At 43.4% G+C, this 13,695-nt stretch overlaps 1 protein-coding gene across 1 annotated transcript in view; it reads right to left on the minus strand.

Annotated features, from left to right (window-relative positions):
• Positions 1-8,841, minus strand: part of Otulinl (OTU deubiquitinase with linear linkage specificity like) — a 28,480-nt gene extending 19,639 nt beyond the window's left edge. Inside the window, exon 1 of the mRNA XM_027950371.2 lies at positions 8,734-8,841. Coding sequence (XP_027806172.1) covers positions 8,734-8,797 — 64 coding nt within the window. The 5' untranslated portion in view covers positions 8,798-8,841. The remainder of the gene's footprint in view (positions 1-8,733) is intronic.
• Between the last annotated feature and the right edge of the window lie 4,854 nt (positions 8,842-13,695).

Consider the following 13,695-nt stretch of genomic DNA (forward strand, 5'->3'; position numbering starts at 1 on the left):
TGAAAGGCAAGCACTCTATCAACTGAGCTATATCCCCAGCCCTCCACAGCTTTTCTTATTTGTAGGAAAGACCCACATCCTGGCAGCCAATCAAGTGAACTAAAGGGCCGCTAGACAAGATATGAGAAGGGTAAAGAATGGTACATCATCTATCATACCATTCGAGCCAGAAGTCTCGGGAGTTAGCTCTTCTGTGACCAATACCAATGCCACTTGGTGCTACAAACCAAGCTTTACCCTGAAACCCCTCACAAAATACTCTCTGGGACCAATGGAGCAGTTGAGATCTGCCCCCACAGGAGTTCAGTGTGATGTTTCTGTTGGTACTACACACAGAAGCCTCCCTGGCCACCTCCCACGTTTATACCTCTCTGTCCTCTCATGGACCCATCTACCTCTAGGCAGACCTACAGATCTGCTTACCTAAAAAGAAACCAGTGAACATTAAAAAATAAACTCACTGGGGCTGGGGTTGTGGCTCAGTGGTAGAGCTCTTGCCTAGCATGTGTGAGGCCCTGGGTTCGATTCTCAGCACCTCATATAAATAAATAAGTAAATAAAATAAAGATTCATCAACAACTAATAAAAATATTTTTTTAAAAAACTCACTGAACATTACAGAGCACTGTTACTCAAAGTCTGTGGAGCAGCTCATCAACATCACCTCAGGACGTTTTAGAAATACAGATTCTCAGGCCCCTCTGTAGGCAAATCTGCATTCTATCAGGATCCTAGGTGATCTGCACGTACACTGATGTCTGAGAGACACTGTGATGGGACAGAGAATCCCACTGGCTTCCCCCTGAGTTTTCTGATTTATTAAAGGTCTAGGCCCAGGCATCTGTCTCTTAAGTTCCCAGGTGATTTCAATGTATTACCAGTGATGAGAAACTGTTATAGGGAAAGCAAGGGCTTCCCCTATCCCTGACCTTTTCTGTTATCTTAAATATATCATCAGATGCCAATTAATTTCCAAAGGTATCCTTAGAAGAAATCAAACCAGGTAAAGAAAAATCTATCTCACTTGTCAAGTAACCCAACTACAATGAAGTGCTACTTCTGTTTTGTGCCCATTTCCCTTTGCCCATGCGAGGGGCTACTTTTACTCATCAACAGTTTCCTCTGGCAAGGAGCTATGCCTATCTAAGATGGAACTTTCCTGAAAGTAGTTATGAAGAAAGAAACCTGATCACTTAAGGGGCCTCCAAGGAGTGTGGCGGATTCACCCTGGTTTGCCTAGGACCCTCCCAGTTTTAGCACTGAGAGTCCCACAGCCCAGGAACATCCTCAGTACCAGATAAGCCGGGAAAGTGCCACCCATCCCCAACCCCCTTCAGTCTGATGCCTCCCTCCCTCTTGCTCCACCTTCAGTGCCCCCCAGAGCTCACTTTCACCTCCCACAAGGCTTTGTCTGTGTTATTCCCTCGGTTGGGAACATTATTCCTTCCACTCATGGTCTAGTTCACTCCTCCTCCCGCTCTCAGTGCAAATATCACTTCTCTGAACCATCCCCAAACCCCCTGGCTTGAGCAAATCCCTATTTTCCTCTTTCCTAGCACACACTGTTCTTCTTCAGCACTTGTCTCAATTTACACAATTATGTGTGTGTTTGATTAGTGACTGTCTCCCTCCATAGACAGCAATGTCTTAAGGACTGGAATTGTGTCTGGTTTCTCTCTGCTTTCTCCATGCCTAGGCACAGAGAAGACAGTTAATAAATGTTACTTGAATGAGTGGAATGAATCCATGTAGTCAGGACCCAATCCTCGTGTCTCTGTGGCAGACACCGTCAGCTTGCACCAGGGTCTGTTCTCTCCTCCTTCTATACAGAAAAAAACTCTGAATTTCAGTCAGGCACAGGGCTACTGAGAATAAAGGGTCATTCCATCCTCCTTGGATGCTACATATGGCTATGGGAGTAAATTCTGGCCAAGAAGTAGGTATGTAATTTTCAGAAGTGCTCATCAAGAGGGGCAAATCCCTCACCTTTGCTCCTCCCTGCTAGCTGGACTGTAAGCATGATGACTGATGCTCCAGCAGCCATCCTGGACCAAAAAGTGACTATGGGCATAGAGGCTGTAGAAGAAGCCTGGGCCCCTGACACCATGGAACCTGTCCCAGCTCTGGGGACCTCTGAGCTCTGATGTGAGAAAAATAAACTTATTCTCTCATTGGAGGTTATTCTGTCATTCCACCATGCCTGAGCTTCTATGTTGGTGGTCCATTCCAGTTTTTAATGTGCCCGTCAGAAATAGTGAACCACCAGAGTGTTTTCTCTTCCCTTAATTACACCACATAAACACAAGGCAGGAAGTGAGAATGTGAAGTGGCCACCTAGTAGGATGGTTTCAAGGTAGTGGAATGAGGAGGGAACTCAAGGTCTAGACCTAGGGAGCTGAGTGACTCTGGACGTTAGCTTCCTCCACTATGAAAAAACATAAGGAGGCCAGGCCATTAGCCACCACCTCCTTTACTTCTCTACAGGTCTCTTTATTTTAATATGCTTCAGAGTTATGTCGGAGAATAGTCACGTTGGAGCACATGGCACAGGACTTTGAATAACTGTGAGAAAAAACTGATGTTCAAACTAAACTCAAAACATTACTTGAAGCTAGCAACCAGGAAAGATGGCCTACACACAGACAAAAGATACATAAGAGCTTGACAAATACCTGCAAATATTCTGGCCCTTAGTCGTTGAAGATGGTTCTAAAGAGCTATTAAACGTATTGGCCTGAAAACATACAAAGTGACCAGTTTCTAAAAGAAAGCAAGAGGAAAAGAAGAAAAAGAAGGTTGGGAAGATGGGAGGGAGGGTGAGGGAGAGGGCAAACTGAACCTCCATGTTACAGGCTCCAAATTTTGAATGAATGAATCAGTGAGGTATATATGGAGAAAACATTGGAACAGGAAAACATGAAGACCAAGACAAGCACAGCCTATGCGAGTCCTCCATTGTGACAATGAGCTAAGAACCCCAAATTTAGTTGAACAGATATTTTAAAAACAAAATGAATGAACAGACCATGGAAAACTAATCAAGTACATTCTCTCTTCAAGTGATTTTTATCTTCAGATTTCAGAGGAATTCATACGCCCAAGTCTTATTCGTCCAGGGTACAAATCAACATTTACATTAATAAGTCTACTATGTTTCCATTTCAAGCAGACAAGTGGAGGACCAATCTACTCCTCATCTACAAACTGAATTCTAAGTTCATTCTGCAAATGCCAAGTAAAATGCCAAACAGCTAATCTTGTCACTGACATCAGTGCTTCTAGCACTTCATATCTAGATGGGGGCTGCGTATCTAGTTCAGCCTGCACTGGAACTAGCTCGTCATCTCTTCCACTTCCCCTTTCCTGTCAGCCGTCCTGCTCACATAGCACCCCATCCAAGGGGTGATTTGGATGCATTTGGTTTTCCTTTAATTTTAGACAGTTAATACCAAGTTGAGGCCTTGTGACAGATCAAAAAACAGCCCAGCCCCAATGTACTAGACATTATTCTAACACCCAGGGGGGTCGAGTCTCTCATTACCAAGCAAGAAGGAAGTTAGTTCACTTTTCTTCAACTTGGGAGACTAAGTGCTGTAAGGTAGACTCTATACCCTGGCTTAGAAGAAAAACACAAACTATTCAAAGCCCTCCAAAGAACTGCCACCACCAGCTCCAAACCACGTCCATGCCTGTGCTATTTGAGAACTAGTTTGCAACCACTGAGACTGTCCCCAGCCTAGAGAGGACAGGAACTTATCTCGGTCATGATTGGGAACAAGAGGGTGGGATGCTTCTTTCTTTTAACAGTCAACCCTCAACTTTGAATGAGATTCTACTTCTCCCTGAATTGGGGAGGCTCTCTTGAGAAACTGACTTCCAATTACAGATTACTCCCTCTGATAGACTAACACTAGCATCTGCTAAAAACCAGTAACTGAGCAAAAGGAGACAGAACTAATGAGGTATTTTAAATTACTATGTGTATTCATCCAACAATTCCACAGACTCAGTGTCACAGTTACAAGGTTGAAGCAACAACAAAAGATATGCTATAAAATTCTGAATTCGGAGATTTATCAAGCACAGCATTTTTATGTGCTACAGTTGCTGATATTTTTATTTCCTAGGAACCAGCAACAGCACTAACAGACAATAGTTCATGGTCTCCTAGAAATGAACATAAACATTTTATCATCATCATAATTTAAACATGACACCACCTGTCCATTCTGGCTCCAATAAATGGGAAAGGTAAAAAATGGAGTATGACTAGAACAAAAAAGGTTATTGGAAAAGTGAGAACACAAACAAAAACTTCTTTGTTGAATTCTTGTGAAGAAACATTTAAATGTTCTTCCATTAAATTAATTACAAATCAAATCAATGTGCACGAGACCTCAATTCTGAAAACGGACTGTCCTACTAAGTAACAACATTCATCAAACAACACAGGAGAGAAAGGAAGGATTTGCTGGTCAAACGTACTAACTAGCGCAATGACGCCTCTAAAAGTTAAGCAGAGACTTTAGTAGTTACGTACAGGAATCACAAGAATACAGCAAGCTTTACCTGGCAATGAGAACTTTTTCATAATCTCCCTTCTCCTATACTTCAAGCCTGTGAGAGTTACCTCAAACAACAATGGTATGAAAGTGATAACCCAACTTTTATTCAGAGCATCTTAAATGTGCAGAAGTAACTTTGGGAATTATGGAGTGCTCTCAGGTGGAAACCAGAACTGTTTCAGGAGACAGAAGCAGGCAGGTGGTTGGTTAAAGATCTGTCATCAGTGGAGGCCCAGACCAGGGGTCTGAACCCTGGCCACCACTTATAAGCTGGAAACCCTGAGTTCCTTCCACAACAGTTCTGAGTGTCATGGAGTGATGGTTACAAAGATTAGATAAGATTATCAATGATCAGTGTCTCTGTGCTCAGTACCATAAAGAAAACGCAAATGCCCACTGTTACTGCAACAGGGACAAGCACTGTGTGCAAAAGGCTGGTGTTTAGGGAGGTGCTCATGCCACCTCAGGGAGCCAGAGAAAGCTTCCCTGATAAACCTAAGTCTATCTTGGGTTCTAAACCAGGTAAAAGGTCTTTTCAAGTTAAGAAATGTACCAATCAAGAACTTCTACCTAGAAAGACACATGGTACTCAAAAGATACATTTTATTTGATATTTATTCAACTCACAGAAATGTAAGACTAGACATATAAAAGTAGGACAAATGGGTAGCAAAAAAAAAAAAATCAACTAGAAACCCTTTGATTTAAGCAGTCCATGTATGAGTGTGCATGTGCACATGAGTATGTTTAATTAGCATTTTTCCCCTCAAAGCACTTTTTAAAGAAGGAAGATACTCCCCTTTGGGTCACAACTAGAACAGAGGAGAATCACAGCACGTCTGTTCACTCCTCTGTGGCACACATTGACCACTGGTAACATACTCCCCCCCTCCCCCTGCCCCACATACACACACTCATTGTGCAGCTCCTTGAGAGCAAAGGCCTTCCTGGCACTTGTTCGAGGACAAGCTCCCAATTCTCTGCACACCTTTGGCAGCCCAAGTTGAAGTAGAAGTGTGTGTGCCCCACACTCCCTCCTCATGCCCAGCTGACTGCTTGGTCAATAACTTCCCATTTGCCTACTCTTCCTATGAACACAGAAGTGCTCACCAGGTAAACTCACCTGCCTGCCTAGCGACTACCTGTGATTACCCATGGGAACAGGCCAGAGACTGCTTATGGTGGGCCAGAAACATCTGCTTCATAAAGTCAGTCATCCTTGAAGGACTGTGGAATAAGGGAACCCACGATAATGAGGAACAGACCTTTTAACTGGCAGAAAAGCTTAGAAAGGAGGTAAGTAACCTTGTACAAGTTTGTGCATAACTCAGGTTTTTTTTTTTTTGTTTTTTTTTTTTCTTTTTTTGGAACTGGGGATTTAACCCAGGGGCACTTTTCCACTGAGTTTTACCCCAGCTGGGTTTTGGTTTTGTTTGTTTGTTTTTTGAGATAGGGTCTTGTTAAACTGCTTAGGGCAGAAGTTGCTGAGGCTAGCCTTGATCTTGCAATCCTCCTGTCTCAGCCTTCCAAGTCACTGGGATTTCAGTCATGCTCCAGCATATCTCGGTTTCTTAAAATGGGGATAACAAAGTAGCAATCACATAATACAAGGAAATGACAATAATTATAACAGCAGCAGCTAACACTAGAATGCTTACTATGGGTCAAGAACAATCAGAACAATTTCACATGAAATAAGTGAACTAAAACATAAGCACTAAAAAAATTAGCCATTATTACCTTTATTTTAAAACAATTTATCATTAGGCCCTTGTACCCAACCAAAATCTCACCTAGAACAAAAACAAAACTAACAAAAAGCAGAGCTGTTCTGAATACAGGTGGAATGGGGGAACCGGGTAGATGAGTCCTGCATTCCATCCAAGGCATTCATGTCTCTAAACCCCAACCTCTAAGGACCATCAAGGAGTCTAGTAGTTCCTTATAAAGTGTTTGAAAACATGACCACTGCCACTAAGAGGAACAGTGGTGGAAAGAACAATAGCAAGGTCTGAACCACTCAGGACAGTTAATGACCCTGAAGCAAGAAGACTGAGGATGGAGTGTGGGGTGCTCACATTCCCTCCTCAAACACACAGGTCTGCCAAGGGTGCTGAGAACAATAAGTTTATTCCAGAATCTACCACCTTCCTGACAGCTGATGGTATCTTCTCTGAGCTTTGAGGCATTGCACTAACCGACCTCTTATTTGTCTAGTATTATGACAGTGCCTTCCCAGTAATATGGTACACAAATGTTAGTCCATGGTTCTTAATATCAAAACACTTTTTAACAAGAATAAGAATGACAACCAATGAACCTCTTTCTATCTCTACTTGCTCTGTGGGTTTTCTTTTGTGTTTTTGTTTTCTGTTTTGTTTTTTTATTGTCATGTGTTATTTGGTATCACTTGCTGTTATCTTAAAAGCTAATCTATACTTCTCTCACACAAAAATGTTTAGGGGTAGATTAAAAAAAAAAAAAAGCTATCTCCATCCTAGCTTGAGCAATAGATGTTAAAACTGTTGGGTTTTTTTTTGTTTTGTTTTGTTTTTTGCCAGTGTACCAGCAAAGAAGATAAATTATACTTCCAAGTCCTCAGAGAGCACTTAGGGAGGAAAAAAAATCCCATAATCTGATCCTTGAATCACACTGCTTTAGAGAAGTTTCCCATGATCTAATCCTTCAATCACATTCTTCCTCTGCTCCACACTAACTGCAGACCCCCTGTGCTGATGCAAAGTAAAGACTCTCTTCCTAAGCTCACCGCACTGGGACACCTTAAACTTGGTGCAAAGAAAAGAAAAATTCTTGGCAATTATGTTAAGCCCAGAGTAGGCATTTTTCCACCTCCCAAACAGCTTTTTCCAGCTGTGCCCCTACCCGCACTTCCAAAGTTTCTTTCTCTGCCAAACTAAGACAGGAGAAGGGAAGAAAATAACATAATAAAAAGTTCAAATGAATACACCCACAGGAAATATTTGGCTAATTCTATAATAACCCAAGGTGCAGAAAGGTTAAAAAATGAGTTCATTCTCCAAACTTTGGAAAGTGGGAGGTAAATCAATCACAGAATTCTAGACCGGGAGGGTTATGGATCAGCTAGCTCAACACTCTCATTTTATGGATGAGGACATGAAAGTCCTCAGTGGTCGTGTGACTTCTACCCAGACACTCTTGATCAAAATGATGTCTAGACTTCATGTCCTGATTCCCAGAAAGGTGCTGTTTCCACTACAACCAACAGCTGACTGTGTGAATTAAAAGCTCCTGCTGGGACTAAACAGCAATTAATAAGGATACCAGCACCTGCCAACTTGCCATAAACGCTGCAGTACCTGAAACCCAGACTGTGAACGAGCAGGCTCCCCAAATTCACTAGTGAGCTCATACTCCTGGCACGGCCTCCAGGAAAATAAAGAAACGGGGCCCATTCAAACCGAGAAGCAGCACTGATCATCTTCCCTGGAGTTGGCAATCAAATAGAGGTCACAGCTGAGGGACGGGATGGAAGGTGCTCTCCACCTCTGGTCTTGAGAGCCGGCAGGGTCCAGCTACCAAACCAGAGGGGGAGTCGCAGTCACAGGGACCAGACCTGCAGGCGCGACCTGCTGCTATACTGCATTGCTGCTCTGGTTCTTGATGATTTTTTTTAACCCGAGTTTTCTCGGTTGTTCAGCAAGTCTTGACTGCTGCGAAGGTGTGGGCCACATCCTCTGCCAGAAAGGCGCGAAACCAGGCGACTTCCCTCCCACAACAACCGAGTGCTCAGAGAGGACCCGGGCCCGGGGTCCAGGCGCCCCGGGGCTGCTCCCGTGGGGCTCGGTCCCCGCCGCTACGGGCCCCCTCCCAGCAGTGACGCTGTCTGTCTCCTTCCAGGAGCCCGCCATCCCCTCCTGGGCAGGCGACCCCACCCCTCGGCCCGAGGGGTCCGCTCCTCACTCGCACGCGAGCCGGCTCCGACGGCCGCCGCAGTCCGCGGGTGGGGCGCCCCCGACCGCGCCGTGGCGCCTGCCCTCCCCGCGGGGCCGGGGCTCGCGCAGGCTCCAGGGCTGCCGGGACCTCCACCTCTCGGGCGGCGCCAGGTCGGCGGAGGCTGCCCGGACCCCGCCCGGCCCGACGGCCCCGCCCGCGCCGCGCCCCCCGCCCCGCTAGGCCCGGCGCCCACCTGCGGCGGGGGCGCGAACCCGCGCCCGCTCCCGCACCCGCGAGGGGTTTCTCGGCGCTGCCATGCCGGCCGCGCCGCGGCGTCGGCCCGTGGGTCCGTCAGACACGGGGCCGCCCACGGGCGCCCGGGCTCGGTCCCCGCCGCCAGCGGCGCGAGAGGCGGGGGGCGGTGACGGCCGTCTGCGCTCCCGCCCTGGTCACTGACTGACGCGCCGGGGTACCAATCAGAGGCCGAAGAGCGGGCTGGGGGCGGGGCCTCCGCGCGCCGTCGGGGTCTCAGGCCTGGGCTGCGCAGGGGCGTCTAATGCTCTGCGATGGGTCCGGAGGCTCCTTGCGGCGTCCAGGCGAGGTTCTCGAGGCTGCTCTTGGGGTAGCACTCTGGCAGTTTCACAGGAATGCATCCTATGGTCTCCCTGGCACTTTATTTCAAAAGTCCATGGAGTGGGAAGCAAGTAAACCCCGGGGTGGGGGAGGGTGGCTGATGGGGTAGAGGGACCAGGGAAAATAGCGAGTGAGTTCCTTTCCTTCGCCCGTGTATTAAAGCTTGTCAGCCACGGCCCTCCCGAGACTGGCATCCAGATGTAGCTGCCTGCACAGGGATGTTCCACTAGATAGGCAAATCTAAGGGGAAAGAAAATAGTTTTCTTTCCCCTTGGGTCAGCAGACCAGGCTTAAGCTTACTTAGGACTCACAGTTTACTTTAGGAGCAGAGTAAGTACGTTGTTGACCAAACTGGTCCCTCTTATTAAATGGTTTATGGAAAGGAAAAAAAATATGGGAGTAGCAAGCAGTAAAAATAAACCATGCAACAATAAAAAGACACAAGGCTTTTTGCTCCTGATTTCCTAATCCGATGGACCCTTTTTTCAAAAGAAAAAGGAAGAAAATGAAAATCCTGATAAGCCCAACCCTTTTCTCCAAAATATGCAATTCCCAGAGACAAACAGATTTGCATGTGAAATGTCCTGGCCGGTTTCCGAAAGAAAAATTCCATAACTAAAGAAAGATGTGGAAAACAGTCTGGAAGTTTATGTGGCTTCAGTATCCTTGAGGCAACATCTAAAAGTAACTGAATCTTTTTTCTCCTTGAGTCTCAGAACAAATTATTAGAGGATCATAAATCTTAGGTAATTCCCGTAAAATCCACGTTGGAGCAAAATCAGTTGACATAATGCCAGACATTTAGGACAGAAGATATCAGACCGTGTGCATAGACATGCCCTTTACATGTACTATTTCATTAGTCCTCACACTCTCCCATGAGGTAGGTACTGTCACAGAAGAGGAAACTGAGTCCCATTAAGTAATAGTGCAGTTTGAATGAGGTGTCACTTCTCAACCATCCAACCATTCTGCCACCCATGATTTACAGAAGATAATAAAAATGTTCCCAAACTCTGCAGTTTGTTTACCGGGGGAAAAAAACAAAAACAAAGTACTTTTTAATCCAAATCGGATATTTAACTTTGAGGGGTAGTTCTCTACAGCCATAAGCCATCACTTGTGTGTACAGAGCAATGTTACTTGTACCAAATAAATGACTTAAAATTGTTGAGCCTAATTAAACCAAAACAAGGTTATGAGCAGTGGCAAGGACAAATTGTCCATTCTAGAAACTAAAAATACCAGAACTAATTTCTCTTGGTATAATAAAATAAAATTTACTTAAGTCCTTTAACCACAAAACAAATGAGCCAGTTTTCCTCCCTCCCACAAGATAATATTTATGAACATTGCTGTTTGGATTTGGCCTAAAATCCCTTCAATTAATACACATTAGGTTTTGTGGTTGACTATAATGTTCATTGTTACTCCAAAAGCTGAGTTCAAGGTCTTTTAGTGTGGTACTTAAGGACTTAAACCTTGGAACCAGACTGCCCAGCTTGCCAGCACATCAGCCACATGGTCTTCCATGAGTTACTTAGCGATTTCTGTGTCCCGGTGTCCTAGTCTATGAAACGGGTCTATAAGATCGTCTAATTGATGGTTTTTGTAAATGGAGATTAAGGGTTTTACGTATAAAACCTTTAGAATAGTGCTTGACCTATAAACATCATATAAATATTAATTGAATAAAAGACACAATATAGATCCTGGAAGTTTTCTCCCAGTATTATTGCTAAATGTTTTGTATCTTTTCCTATGATCTTCTATAAGATCTTGTGTGTATAGAGCAATGTTACTATAAAGCAATAAATGACTTAAAATTGTTGAGCCTAATTATATACAAATGAGGTCAATATACAAATTAATATACAAATTAAAATTGTTGAGCCTATACAAATGAGGTCAAATATACAAATATATAAATGAGGTCATTTATATGCATAAAGGATAATAATTTCTGCATCTCAGTCTAATACTGAGCCAACTAACTAAGTTTTCTAAATATTGTCCTTAGTTGCTCAGTAAAGTTCATCTTTTTCTGTCCAGGTTAACAATTACAGCATCTATAAATAATAAAGCTAATTGTATCTTGTTAAAAAATTACTTTGAAGAAAACATGAAAACATGTAAAGATTTCCTGTGGGCTTTTGGGACTGCCCTTGTATGATTCACCACATGTCTGAACAATCACGAAGCTATTGATTTTTTTAAGAGATCAGGAGCACTTTGTGGGGTAGAACCTAGTACCCTAGTATCTGACCTAGAATCCCTAGTACCTCACTCAGAGCTTGAGTTTTTATGGTATTTTAATCATCTTTTTTTGCTGCTGTGACCAAAAGACCTGACAAGCACAGTTTTAGAGGAGGAAAAATTTACTGCGGCTCTGACTGTCAGAGGCTCAGTTCATAGATGGCCAATTTGCTCTAAGCCGGAGGTGGGTGTAGTGGAGGAAACCAGCTCAGGACAACAGAAAGCACTAAAGACAAAATATGTACCCCAGAGGCATGACCCCTCATTCAGTGACCAAGCTCCTCCACCCCCACCCTATCTGCCTACAGTTAATTAACACCCAGTTAATCCATTCAGTTAGATTAACCCACTGATTAGGTTAAAGCTTTAATAACCCAATCATCTCACCTCTAAATTTTCTTGTATTGTCTCACATGTGAGCTTTTGGGGGACACCTCATATCAAACCATAACAAATAGGTAGTTAAAGACTGAGTTCAGGAAAGTCAGTAGAATGAATAAGACCTAACTTTCCTATGTTATATATGAATGCATGACCAGTGTAACTTCACATCGTGTTCAACCACAAGAAGGGGTCCTAATTAGAATAAGTTATACTCCATGTATGTATAATATGTCAAAATACATTCTACTGTCATGTATATCTAAAAAGAACAAAAATTTTTAAAGAAGATTTAAAAAAAAAAAAAGATTGAGTTCAGCAAAAACCTCAGTAGAAAGAGACTTATCTGAAATGTTTACACAAATCACACCAAAATATCCACCTAAGAACAACCAAAACCCAGACTTCTTTTTCTACTTCCATTCTACATTGTATCTGATGTACGCCTAGCATGGTGCTCAGAAGCCACTGATAATGACCCCAGAGAGTTCAGAATGAATGGCCAGGGCAACAGCTAAGCCTCTAATTGGTTGCATGGAGGGTTGTGATCACATCAGAAGAAAGAAAAAATCTGGTCAATAGTTCCTAGCAAGTATTTAATTAGAATTTTTGTTTTCGTAAGGTTTTCTTGACCATTTGAACTTTGAAATGGAATGTGGAATATCCAGAACCATTACAGACTTAGCAAAATAAATTTTCCATTGCTTTGTCAAACCCTTCATTTCACTCAGGGGTCATTCATTCATATCCCGGGCAGCCTCAGGCTAGGACAAGTTGACAGTGGTTATGAAAACAGTAGCCTTTGTTTGGATAATTGAAATCTTCACTCCCTTGCAGAGCATGCTGGTAGACTGATGTCCAGTTAAATGTCCTCCTCCCCCAGGAAGATTGCCAAGGGAGAAGGTGGACCACTTGCTCTAATTTGCATACAAGAATGATGCCTGGCAAGTGGAATGCAGTTATCCAGAATTCACTGAATGACCCCATGGATGAATGCGTGGTGGCAACGAGCTGGTTCCTACAGAGAATCAGTGACATTTTCTAGCCTATACTCACTTCTCACTGTCTTTATCCAAATTCATTGTCTTTGTATGTGGGAGGGGGAATATACAAACAAAGTTTACCACTTTAGCTACTTTTAAGTGTATTATTTGGTAACTATTTGTACTGTTAAGTAGGTTCACATTGTTGTGCAACTATCACCGACCATCTGTTTCCAGAACTTTGTTCTTTCCCAAATGGAAACTCCACACCCAATACAAGCTAACTTCCTATCGCTCTCTCCTTCCAGCCTCTGGCAACCACTGTTCTGTTCTGTGAGTTTGACTGTTCTAGACACCTCAGGTGAGTGAAATCATATGGTATTTGTACTTCTGTGAATGGCTTATTTCTCTAAGCATAATGTTTTCAAAGTTCATCCATGTCGTAGCACATGTCAGAATTTTCTTCCTTGTAAGGCTGAATAATATTCCATCGCACATATGTGCCACATTTTATCCATTTATTCATCTATCAATGGACATTTAGATTGCTTTCACTCTGTGGCTATTTTGAATAATGCTTCTATGAACATAGGTGTACAAATATCTGTTTGAATCTAGGCTTTTACTTCTTTCAAGTATACACCACAAATGGGGTTGTCAGATCACATGGTAATTCTGTTAGCTTTCTGAGGAACAATTATACTGTTTTCCAGAGTGGAAAAGATTCCCTCCAGCAACATCTGAGAATTTCAACTATTCCACGTCCTCTCCTACATTTATTAGTATTTGCACTGCTGGGGATTGAACCCAGGACCTCACACATATATGGAAAAATGTCTACCAATGAGATATACCCCCAGTCTATACTTATTACTTTCTGGTATTTTTTTGTGGGGGGCACTGGAGATTTAACTTAGGGGCACCTGATCACTGAATCACATCCCCAGCCCTAATTTGTATTT

The sequence above is a fragment of the Marmota flaviventris genome, chromosome 5 (genome assembly GCF_047511675.1).
Source record: "Marmota flaviventris isolate mMarFla1 chromosome 5, mMarFla1.hap1, whole genome shotgun sequence".
Lineage (NCBI taxonomy): Eukaryota > Metazoa > Chordata > Mammalia > Rodentia > Sciuridae > Marmota > Marmota flaviventris.